General features: G+C 57.7%; 5 protein-coding genes across 5 annotated transcripts; 1 reads left to right on the top strand and 4 right to left on the bottom strand.

Annotated features, from left to right (window-relative positions):
- Positions 1-13: 13 nt before the first annotated feature.
- SDRG_16128 (TKL protein kinase) lies at positions 14-1486 on the bottom strand (the record flags this gene model as incomplete). Its single annotated transcript, XM_008622325.1, has 4 exons — positions 14-261; positions 312-453; positions 501-759; positions 804-1486. 4 exons carry the CDS (start codon positions 1484-1486, stop codon positions 14-16), a joined length of 1332 nt encoding a protein of 443 aa, XP_008620547.1.
- A 1879-nt stretch (positions 1487-3365) lies between these two features.
- On the bottom strand, positions 3366-5805 carry SDRG_16127 (hypothetical protein). Its single transcript, XM_008622324.1, has 3 exons — positions 4051-5805; positions 3718-3996; positions 3366-3667 (listed from the first exon to the last, which is right to left on the bottom strand). The coding sequence occupies exons 1-3, from the start codon at positions 5761-5763 to the stop codon at positions 3446-3448; spliced, it is 2214 nt and encodes a 737-aa protein (XP_008620546.1). The 5' UTR covers positions 5764-5805; the 3' UTR covers positions 3366-3445.
- A 1014-nt stretch (positions 5806-6819) lies between these two features.
- Positions 6820-7437, top strand: SDRG_16126 (hypothetical protein; the record flags this gene model as incomplete). The annotated part of the gene is made up of 1 exon (XM_008622323.1): positions 6820-7437. One exon carries the CDS (start codon positions 6820-6822, stop codon positions 7435-7437), a length of 618 nt encoding a protein of 205 aa, XP_008620545.1.
- Positions 7371-9760, bottom strand: SDRG_16125 (microtubule-severing ATPase). Its single transcript, XM_008622322.1, has 14 exons — positions 9581-9760; positions 9361-9537; positions 9228-9319; positions 9077-9180; positions 8927-9023; positions 8684-8885; positions 8563-8637; positions 8315-8517; positions 8119-8267; positions 7962-8071; positions 7871-7910; positions 7770-7819; positions 7645-7722; positions 7371-7597 (listed from the first exon to the last, which is right to left on the bottom strand). The coding sequence occupies exons 1-14, from the start codon at positions 9752-9754 to the stop codon at positions 7499-7501; spliced, it is 1650 nt and encodes a 549-aa protein (XP_008620544.1). The 5' UTR covers positions 9755-9760; the 3' UTR covers positions 7371-7498.
- Positions 9761-9899: 139 nt separating this feature from the next.
- On the bottom strand, positions 9900-10514 carry SDRG_16124 (hypothetical protein). The gene has a single exon (XM_008622321.1). The coding sequence runs from the start codon at positions 10501-10503 to the stop codon at positions 10036-10038; it is 468 nt and encodes a 155-aa protein (XP_008620543.1). The 5' UTR covers positions 10504-10514; the 3' UTR covers positions 9900-10035.
- Positions 10515-11034: the final 520 nt, after the last annotated feature.

Below are 11034 nucleotides of genomic sequence, written 5' to 3'. Positions count from 1 at the left end.
TCAGTCAGTCGTCTTAGACAATGCGAGGGACCATGGCAGCGATGACCATGATGCTCGGGCGATCTTCCGGGTTCGTCGCCATGCACTGCAGCGCCAAGTCGGCCACCCACGTCGGTGTCGTCGACACGTCGATCGTGGGTCGGATCTTCCCGGACGTCACTTGCGTAAGGAGGTACTGCTGGTTAAACTGCTTCTGCGTGTGCGGGTTGATCATGTCCGTGTACGGCGTCAAGTGCGTCGAAAACTCAGTGAGCAGCACCCCTAGACACAAGATGACTAAGCAACCCTATCCCCAACAAGGGCTCACATACCGAGGGAGTAGACGTCGGCGGCCACCGTGTACTCTCTACCCGAAATGACCTCGGGCGCCATCCATTGGTACGTGCCAATGCCACACGTGAGCGTGTTCTCGTCGACCTCGCGCGACTCGCCAAAGTCGGTCAGCTTTGTGCCCTGCGAAGTGTCGTCAAAGGAGGCTTCAGATCCCTCGATGATGCTACCTTTTTCGAGTCGAGGAGCACGTTGCGGGACTTGAGGTCGCGGTGGATGATCGGTGTCTCAAACGTGTGGAGGTATAAGAGGCCGTGCACGATACTGCTAATGCTCATGTGCTTTTGCGGCCACGTAAACTGGTCCGGCGTCGTCTTGGACAGGAACGACCGGAGGTCCCCGAGGTCCATGTACTCGACGACACACGCGAGGTCGGTCGGCCGACGCCACGACGCACCGACAAACTCGACAATGTAGTTGCACTGCATTCTACGACACTCCGTAAGTACGGGGTAGAGATGGCTGAGACGTACTTGGACATGAGGAGGATCTCGTCCATAAACTTTTGAATGTGGCGCGTCGAGTCGTGCTTGATGCGCTTGATCGCGACGTCGTCCTTCAAGTAGCGGCCGCGCCACACGTCACCGTAGGCGCCGGACGCAATTGGCTTGGACCCGACTGTGACCAAGTCGTCGACCTCGAGCTTGAACTTGCGCAGCGGGGCCATGTTGAGGACATCGTCGCCGTCCTCAACGATGAGACTGCCGCGCTTGGAGCTCTGGTACTGCGCAGTCGAGAGACCGGTGCCCGTGCCCATCGAGACGGCAGGCGTCAGCAGCACCGGAAAGTAGCAAGTGGCGGCATCATCCGGCTGCGCCACGTCACTCGTCGAGGTGGACTTGCCCTGTCGGCGACGGTAGATGCAAAACCCGAGGATCGCGACAAGAATGAAGACGGTCGCAGCAACACCCGCAATCACCGCCGTGTCTAATACCTTTGCATGAGATGAAGTATGGGCGTGGGCGATAGTACTGCTGCTGCTCGATTCACTGGGGACTGAGATCGGCGTGGACGTCGTCGGCGTGGTCGTCGTCGGGGTGGACGATGCGATTTGCCCAAGCTTGTCTACGATCAAGTGTAAGTTCCATGCAGAGGCAAGAGTACCGAGGTACCGGTAGGACACAAACGACCCAGGCGTATTTGGTTCCTTTGCCATACCAGAGCTGTTTGGTGGTGCCACCAATCGCAGCGCACGGGGCGGGATCCATAGTCAATGACTTCGTAATGTAAAATCCAGTAGGTCCTCTTTCGGTGCGTTCAATGCCGTTGTCGAACGTCTCGTTGACATATTTGTACTCGCCAAGACGATCAAGAGCGTTGAAGGTCGATTGCGTGATGGTGACGTTGACGAGCCGCGTACAGTTGTAGCAAGCACTACGCATCACCCCATGATTTGGCTGCGCTTGTCGACGGACGTACAAGTATTTCATCTTGTCGCTCAAACTGACGCGGGAGAGCGTCGTAATGGGCGTGTTGCTAATGTCCCTACGGACAGATTCGTACGAGATATGAGATACTAGAGTGCAGGATAGAGCTATTGGCCATACAAGGTGTTCATGTTGGCCGTCATGTCGAGGTTCACGAGCTTTGTGATTGGGTTGAAGCGTAGATCTCTAGCTCCTTTGTCATGCAAACGCAAGCTGGTGGTTTACATACACCATGCCGAGCTGACTTGGCAGACTTGTCACTTCAGGAATGCGGTTCATGTAAAGCCCCCTGCGCACGCGTAAGCACTGCACGACGGAGGGTGTCGTACAAATTCTGTAGGGACGACGGCAACCCGGCGGGGTACCGCGTGAGACCGGTGTTTTGCAAGTAACTGTACACGAGGTGAGCACACAATCGGGTGTATGTGGATCGAGTACATGGACTGCACGGTCGACGGCCAAGACGATGGCATCGAGACCATGCTTACATTCTTGATCGCCCTACCACACCCGTCATACTTCACCAAGATCATTCGCAGCCGGATACCAAATGCCGGGGGTGAGCACCGACCCAACACTAATGTCGAGCGTCCCGACGTTTTCGACAACCCTAACGCAACGTGTCACCATGGAAATGCGGTGCATGCGTCTCGTACATTGTCGCTACGTTGCTGGGCAGCGTCATCTTGGTCAGGTCCAAGCTTGTCGAGTTGATCAAGCTCCTGAAAAAATCGTCAGTCATGGACCTTGGTGCATCAAACCAGTACAATGTCGAGAGAGGATAGTTGGTCATGTCACCCACAGAGGAGACACGCGTCCATACAGTGACCGCGCCCGAGTACGAGTTGTCCATTCGACAGGTCAAGTCGACAAAACACCCTGTAGAGGAAGCCGGGCAGTTGGCGTCCGACACGAGCACGTATTTGCTGCTGTACGTGGCGTACTTGCACGACTGGGCGGCCGCGGACGCGACGAGACCGAGCAACAACGTCGAGGCGCGCATGGTCCAATTGCAGAATGAGCGACAGAGATGCAAGTCGTGGTATTGCACAAGGTTGTCACAACGTTGTGCGGTGCGGTGCGGGAGGTCAGGACATTGTCTAGAATACAGGATCGCTATTGGCGGAAACGATTCCGTATCTGGATTGCTATCAACCAGAATCAGATGTGTCAAGTTCCATAGTAGTACGTGGATACCAACTAACTGCACATGCTCGCGCTGGTCCAGGAAAGCTGACAACAAAGCAAGAGACATAAAGCAGCGCACAGCTCGTCAGCCGCTGGTCATCGATGACCTGCCGCAGGCTTCAAGTGCGAGCTACGACAAGCACAACGACAGCAGCTGGGTGACATACTGGTCCGTGAGGCAGATGAGAGCTGCAGATGAGCCGCATGCGAAAAGTTGGCTGAGGCGAGGCTCAACACAGCAGGACGCAACATGCCAGCCGAGCCTTTGGGCAACGCACTGCTACCTCGTCGTTGGCTTCACAAGGCCAACTCGCAACCCAGCAAGGGTGCTCCAGCCGGGCATCCCCGCTCAACCTCGCGACTACAATCCACTGAACCACAATAGTAGATGGAAACAGAGAGAACGTGGTCCGTACGTCCTTCAAGAGCTAGTTCCATCCAAAAGACAATCTGCCAACGCCAACAATGTCCTATCTATTAAAAATCTAGTCCTACATCCGTCAAGTCGGGCTCAGACGCCGGCCTTTCTGCAGTGCGTTGCGGTAGTGGCGGTTGGCCGGCGCATGGTAGAGCAGCACAGAGACAAGGAACTCACCGAGCATTTCACACGCGGCTCTCTTGGCCGCCGGGTCGTCGCGGCCGCTGCCTTTGGCGACAAGCGTCGCGTTGACGCGAATGAGGCAGAGACAGAGACCGTTCACGCGCTTCTCTTCGAGTCGAAACTATCGCAAAAGGCAAACTTAGTCACAGCTACAAGAAGGTCCTTATGTACGTGTTGGCGGGCGCTCTCGATCAAGTGTTCGACGGCGAGGACGCGCGCGCTTTCACGCCGCTTGACTTCGTGCTCGCCCAATTGCTGGGCAAACGTATCGAGAAGCGAGCTCCAGCGGCCATGGAGGCTTGTGGTGAGTGCCATTAGGTGTCGGACCACTTCTTCTTTCGGGTATCGGTTGTGCGGCAGGCACTCGGCGGTCATGATGCGCAAGTAGTATGCACCGATCGCGACATCCACGCGGTATTCTCCATGTACCGTCGTCGACGCAATCTTGGCCTACGCAACGATCCCCATTCGACACGGCTGTCCATACAGTCGGATGACAGGTACCAGCACGTTCGTGGCCACTTGGTACTGCGACGCATTCTCGACGCGCATCACAAGCTCGGCGAGTCGCTTATCGGTCGCCGCCTTGTTTTCGAGCACTGCCCGCAGAAAGTACAGCGTTGTCGACAGCACTGTGAGGTCGTCAAGCACCAATTCTTCCAGGCGCGACGGGTCCGGCGCGTTGATTGACGTGATGACCGCCGGTGCGTCGACACGCTGGCGCTTACTGGATCGCACGTCATCGGTCGCCAAGCGCCGAAGCTCCTCGATCGACTTGGGGCGGCTACTTGGGATCGGCGATGCAGCGGAATGCGGAGACGGCGCGGTCTTTGGCTTGGGCGGGACGTGACGTGGCACGCTTCGCGGCGACGGCACAACGTGCAGGGCGCGCGCATTGGACGGCAAGGGTACCAGCACGGGCTTGGTGGAGGGAAGCGGCCGCGGCTGGGGTCGTGCGATCGGTGAAGACGTTGCGTCTGAGATCTCAGCCGGGCTCTCGATGGCAGGCAACTCGATTGCGTGGGGCGTCGCGACTTCCTTGAAGCCGTTCTTGGTCGTGATGAGCGCTTTGGTTGTCGTCGGCGTCTTGAGAATCGTATTTTCCATGGCCTGCGACGCGTACGCTTGACGCTCTTCGCGCAACTGCGGCGGCGCGAGCTCGTCGGCCGACATGGCCAAGAACGACGAGGGCGAGATGTGTCCAGCCATGAGCTGCTGCCGCAGTTGCGTGTTCTTGGGCAGCGCCACCGCCGTCTTGAGCCGGCGCGCGTGTTCGAAAAATAGCTTCTGAACGTTGCCCGGCGGCGCGTCGAGATTGCTCATCCATAGCGACGTGTAGTCGTGCACGAGCTGCTGCGCAATGCGCTGGGATGTGTCGACCGCCGCTGCATGCGCGTGGTCTTGTCCGAGGCCTTCGAGGAACCACGCCAAGAGGACTCGAATGCGGTTTTCGCTGCTCTGAAGCCACTTGAGCTCGACCGGGCCGTACTTGGCGGCCCACGACGTGTCGAGCGCTTCGGCGAGCCGAGCAGATGCGACTTTGTTCATCAACTTGGTCACGATGGGGAGGCTGCGGTGAACGTGGTCGACGTGCACGGCCATCTTGGCGCTGACCCACGTGTCGAGCTCGTGGCGCAGCCGCATCTCTTTGGATGCGAGGATCCCGTCGCGCATCGCATTGGCCTCTCGGACAATGGTGGCCAGTAGGTCGCCCTGGCACGACAGCGTACTCTTCATCAGGCTTGCCTCGTCGTCCGTGCACGCCCGGTACAGCGGCACCGACTTCATCGTGAGCTCCTTGCCTTGAATCTCGAGCGCTTTCGCCTGTGCAAGGATGGCCTGGAGCGTAGACAGCGTTGCGTCTTGGCGCGCGGCCTTGGGCTGACCGAGGCGACTCGCGTGCAGAACTAAAGGGCGCGGCGCGGCCGCCACGATGGCCTTGAAGTCGTTCTGGTCGGCGCCTTCCATGGTCAAGTCGCGGTCATTGACACCCGTAACGTAGTCGCCAATGCGAAGCGCAAGACGCGCGCCAGGATTGATGTTGGTGACGCGAAGGACCGTGGGCGGGCGGCAGGCCACCTCGAGGCCCAGCCGCGGGCTCTCGAAGCACACGGTCACAGGCTCGCCAGCGTGCAGAAGCTCGTGGAGGAGCCATCGGACCTGCTTTCGGTGCACGCGAATGTCGGCCTTGAGCTCGATCTTGGCGAAGCGGGACATGCTGGTCCTCGGTCGCGTCCCTCTGCCCGTCTCCAGCGAAATACTCTCAAAATCGATATTTCGCCGTCCACCAGCGACCAGACCAGTGTACGCTAAGAAAACCTCTTAGTATTTATAATTTGCCTGTCAGATAGCGCCTTGGCACCGTTTGTAGAAGTACACTGCATGCTAAACAACAATATACTGCGATACTATCGGCAACGAGCAATTCGGTAATGACTATGCATACTGCTGTTCAACTTGGGTTCGTGTCTGGTTGTCATGATGGTGTACGACCGCAGCCATGAAAACAGTGGATGAAAACAGCGTTGCATACACTGTTTTGCATGATGGCCAACAGCAGTGCGTGGAACGGCGCCCACGATCCTGAAACAGTGTTTGGTGGACGATTGCAACACCGAAATGTGTCGCTGGGGATTTGCACATTGGACGACAACAGTGTTGCGGCTCTATATTGAGTGAGGTTTAGCCTAAACCCCACCGGCTAAACTAAGGTTAACCCTATTATTAATACACTGTATCAATGTGCATCTCTCTACACAGGCATATTGGTCCGTAGGATAGACCATACTAGTACGCAGTCGAAGCCCTATTCCACCACACACCATATCTTGCACGAGAGTTTTGCCGCCGACTTCGTGTGATTTGCTTGGATCTTCTTTGGAAGAAGACGTGCGCATACACAAATATTGAAACCAACCAATCTCATGCGAAATATATTGGTTACTCAAGTGCGCCTTCCTTCATATCAGCCAACGAACCAATCAGCGCGCGCGATCTTTCGCAGCTGCCACACGACCCAGGACGCGATCGCCGCCAAATGTCCTTGGACATGACCGAGTTCATGACGCAGAAGAACCAGCTTCGTCCTCTTCCTGCAACTGGATGAAGTCGCTTCCGTCGATCGCATGCTCCGTATGCTCACGCAGACGCGCCTATGTGCACCGGGCAGAGGCCCCGCGGATCCGGATAGAGTTGGACGTTGGGCCGACATCCGGATATCGGGTTCGGCAAATATTCCACGTTCCCAGTCCGTTGTTAGACGTCGCTTGAAGCATGAACCCGGACGGTCGGATGCTGGCGAGTCCTGCCATGGGCGCCGACGGTCCGCTGCCGCGGCTCCACCAGCACCATGGCATGCACATGGCGCCCGAGTACCACCGGCCACAGGCGCAGCTAGACCACCGGTCGTCGCCCCACACGAGCCCGTCGCCGAGCGAGCAGCAGCAGGTATACCCGCTCCGGCGCGACGATCACGCCGACGCGTACCATGCCAAGCCCCAGTATGTCGATCCGACCTCGCCGACAGCCGTGTGGCGCGCGAGGAGGCATGAGGAGCTTGCCGCCGGCTATGGCCGGTCACCGGACGAGGCGGCGCGTCCGTACGCACCGGAGCCGCCCACCTTGTATGCACCCCGCCCCGATCCTAGTAGCAGCATGTACTATGCCGACTGGCGCCAAGAGAGCTCCGGCCACGAGCGTGCGTCGAGTCGAAGACGCGTCGAGCACGCGCTGCGGAGCCATGCGCGCAGCTACGACGAGCTCCTCCTCATCATTTCCGCGATCGACGAAGAGCTCCTGCACATGTCCAGCAACTCGAAGATGCAGTACTTTGACAGCGCGATGGATTTCCAAAGAACACTTGAGAGCGGCTGCACGAGCTACCGGCTGTAGCCGCTAAGATCTGGTTCTGCGTCTCATCTTCTTCTTGTCGTCTTGTCGTTCGCTGTCTCGACTACTTGGAGCCGAACTCTTCTTCCCACTTTTGAAAGCGCACAAGCTGGTCTTGGCCCACCGACTTGGAGACGTTCTCGAGCGCCATGAGAATATCATTCTAGCCATCTCATATGGGACCCAATGCAATCGACCGCGACGACCGACCATGGTGACTACGAGCCCGTTCTTCTCCATGGCCTTGATCTCGTCGTCGCCCGCGCCTTCGTTGCGCTTGGCTTGCAGCTAGTACATATGAGCAACACTCGCGCGATGGGAAGATCGCCATGTACTTGGACGAGGTAGTCGGGTGTATACAGGCGCTTGACAGGAAACATCTTTGCTAAAGAATATGCATGTGAGAGGCCGTTCCTCCCCAGTCGAGAGCTGGTACCGGTCTCACAGACGCCGCAGATGTCGTCGCCACTATAACCCTACACGAAAGATCCCTCTAAGACAATATATTGCCATATCTTGCGTCGTACTTCCGTCGTTGTCGCCAGTATTTCATAGTTGACATCATCGGCAACATCAACCTTCTTCAAGTTGAGCTGGAAGAGCGCTTTGCGTCCACTAAGGTCGGGCAGCGGAATGTCTAATCCATGCTCTCGTGGTACAGGGATCGAACCGCGAAGAGCGTACACACGCGCTTGGTGAGGCGGCGGCGCATCGCTTCGTCAATCTGCCACGGCAAGTTGGTCGCTGCGAGGACCATGACGCGGTTGTTCTCAATGTCCGTCTTTTCACCGGACCCGACGCCGTTGATCTGCACCAGGAGCTCCGTCTTGACGCTAATCATGCACCGCATCGACGCCGTAGTCACTGAAGGAAACAGTACCGGCGACTGGACTCGTGCTCTTCGGCGCCGCCGCGCGCACCGGCGATCGCGTCGATTTCGTCCATGAAAATGATGGCCGGCGAGTAATACCGTGCCATCTCAAAGAGGATGCGCACCATCTTTTCCGACTCGCCACGGTATTTGGACGCGAGCGTCGACGCCGAGACGTTGAAGAAGGTGCTGTTGCAGACATTCGCGACCGCCTAGTCCCATCGTTGGTCGAGGACACTGAAGATGTGCGACGAGACCTTGGCCAATAAGGTCTTGCCCGTGCCCGGCGGACCAAACATGAGGACACCGTTGCAGGGCTTGAGGCGGCCATCCTGAGTGCCGTTGAGCAAGGCATTGCAAGCATGGTAGAAGAAGGACCTTGAAGAGGTGGGGTGCGATCTGCGGCAGCATGACGGCCTCTTGGAGAAGCTGCTTGGTGTGCTCGAGGCCCGCAATGTCATCGAACGTGATCTTGGGCCCGTTGTCGACAATATCGCGCTCGATGCCTTCGATGAGCTCGACGTCGACCCAGCCTTGTTCGCGCGCCATCTCCGAGTACTTGGCCTTCTCCCCGGGCTTTCTACATGCGAGGAAGAATGCTTCAAGAAGACGTGTTTGTACTTGGGCGTCGAGCTCGTGGGGGGCTTGGCATCCTTGCTCGCGGGTGGAACGCCTGGCTTTTTGGCGCCCGGAGCGGGTGCGGCACGCGGTTTGGACGCTACGTGCCATGGGATTTAGATTGGGACCCGTATTGCTGTCGGAATGCAAGACCCTTGTCTGGGACGGGCCGATTCGCAAGACGGGCTGGCGGGTTGCCACGGACCACGGGCGCGGCTTGCTGCCCCATCTGCCCGGCGGCAGCATTGAACCGGTTGCTAGGACGTGTCGTCAGACGAGGTGCGTGGAATCTCATGTATCGGACTTGCGCTTGGCGTTGTTGTCAGCCCAGTTGGGAACGCCTGCCGGGGCGCCTCGTCGACGGTCTGGGGAGGGCGGTGCCCATACATCAGGGTCCTAGAGATGTTGGTTCACTAGATGGCTGCATGGTAGCGTACGTCGTTGGACGGCGGCTTGTGGTCGACGACTTGCCAGCGATCGCCCGACGACGGTCGGTCGGGAGGTGTGCTGGCGCGTGGCTTCCGGTTGCGCGCGCCGGGTGCCAGCTTGAGGCCGTGCAGCGCATCGACGTAGTCCAAGACGCCTGCAAGCTCAGCCTCTATCTCGCTCTCGACCTACAAATTGCAATCATACTGCGACGTCGGCAAGCTCGCGTACCTGCAGCCAGTCCTGGCGCTCCTTCATCTGCGAGAGCCGCTTGATCGCGGGCTTGAGCTGGCCGAGGACCCCGCGGTAGAGGCCAATGCCCTTCTCGTAGCTCGAGAGCATGCATTGCTCGCGGGCCGTCGAGAGCTTCTCGCCCATCGCGCGGATCTCATGGGCGTGCAGCATGGTCGCCGATCGAAAATGGATCCAATTCAACAACCGGATGCTATGGTTACTTTCCGGATGCCCGTCGCTGTTTAGTCGATAAAACGACTAAACAACGACCTAGTTGAGCTATTAATATTAATACATGTGGCTGCAGCAGATGAGATTCGAGAAGAATGCCCACCATAGATGACACACAATATATGGCGAAGCGTCAAAAGCCAAACGTGGGTATTATATGGACAATTTCAGGTCGTCGGGTGTGGGCTAGGGCTAAAGTGAAAGCGATAGGTCGTAGTCGTTCACGCGTCGATCTCAATAATGAGCTCAATCTCAACGGGCGCGTTGAGCGGAAGCGCGTTCGTGCCGACCGCCGAGCGGGCGCCAACGTCGTGGTCGCCAAAGATCTTGGCAAACGTATCGGAGCAGCCGTTGATGACCGACGCTTGCTGCGTGAAGCCATCGACGCAGTTGACAAAGCCCATCGTCTTGACGATCCGCTTGACTTTGCCGAGGTCGCCACCGAGCTCCGCCTTGATCGTCGCGAGGAGCGAGAGTGCCACGAGGTGCGCAGCTTCGTACGCAGCTTCGATCGTGACATCCTGACCGACTTTACCGACGAGATGCTCACCGGTTGCGTTCGCTGCGATGTGGCCCGCCGTGAAGATCAGGTTGCCCGAGCGCACCGCGAGCTTGTAGTTGCCTTTGGGTGTGGTCACGCCCGGGAGGACGTACCCGAGTTCGGCAAGACGCGCATCGATCGACGACATGGGCACGTTGGTAAGCAATGTAAAGTGAATTTGAACGAGGGCTTTGGACTCTTTTTCAAATCCTTTTCTCAATGTCAAATCGATTTCAGCGGGAACGTCGAGTCGGACACAACGTGACGGATCGCGCCGCAACGCGACGGTGTACCAAGGGTATATAAGAGATGTATACCCTTGGGTGTACTCAGTATATGGGAGCGGGATCGTCGTGCAGAACAGTACATGCAGTACAGCACCCTCACGAACGACTCGTTGAATGGGTCCAGTAGAAACAAGGCACGGACTTTGCTCAGTGCTTCACCAAGGATGGATTTCTCAGTTTGGCTTGGCTCAGGCCAGTGCATCGACCAAAGGTGACGGTAGTGAAAAATAGTGTGCAGAATGACGTTGTACCGCCGCTGACGCACGGACTGCTGTTCGCAAAGATGGTCCATGTCCCAAGGTCCAGCCGCGGAAGCACGAGTTGCAGCCCACACCAGAACCACAAAATAACCCGCTCCACTACAGTTCTACTGACTGGTACGACGCTCCACC

The sequence above is a fragment of the Saprolegnia diclina genome (assembly GCF_000281045.1).
Source record: "Saprolegnia diclina VS20 unplaced genomic scaffold supercont1.114, whole genome shotgun sequence".
NCBI classification, from domain to species: domain Eukaryota; phylum Oomycota; class Saprolegniomycetes; order Saprolegniales; family Saprolegniaceae; genus Saprolegnia; species Saprolegnia diclina.
The sequence above is the reverse complement of the archived record's forward strand: the minus strand, read 5'-3'. Positions and strand labels throughout refer to the sequence as shown.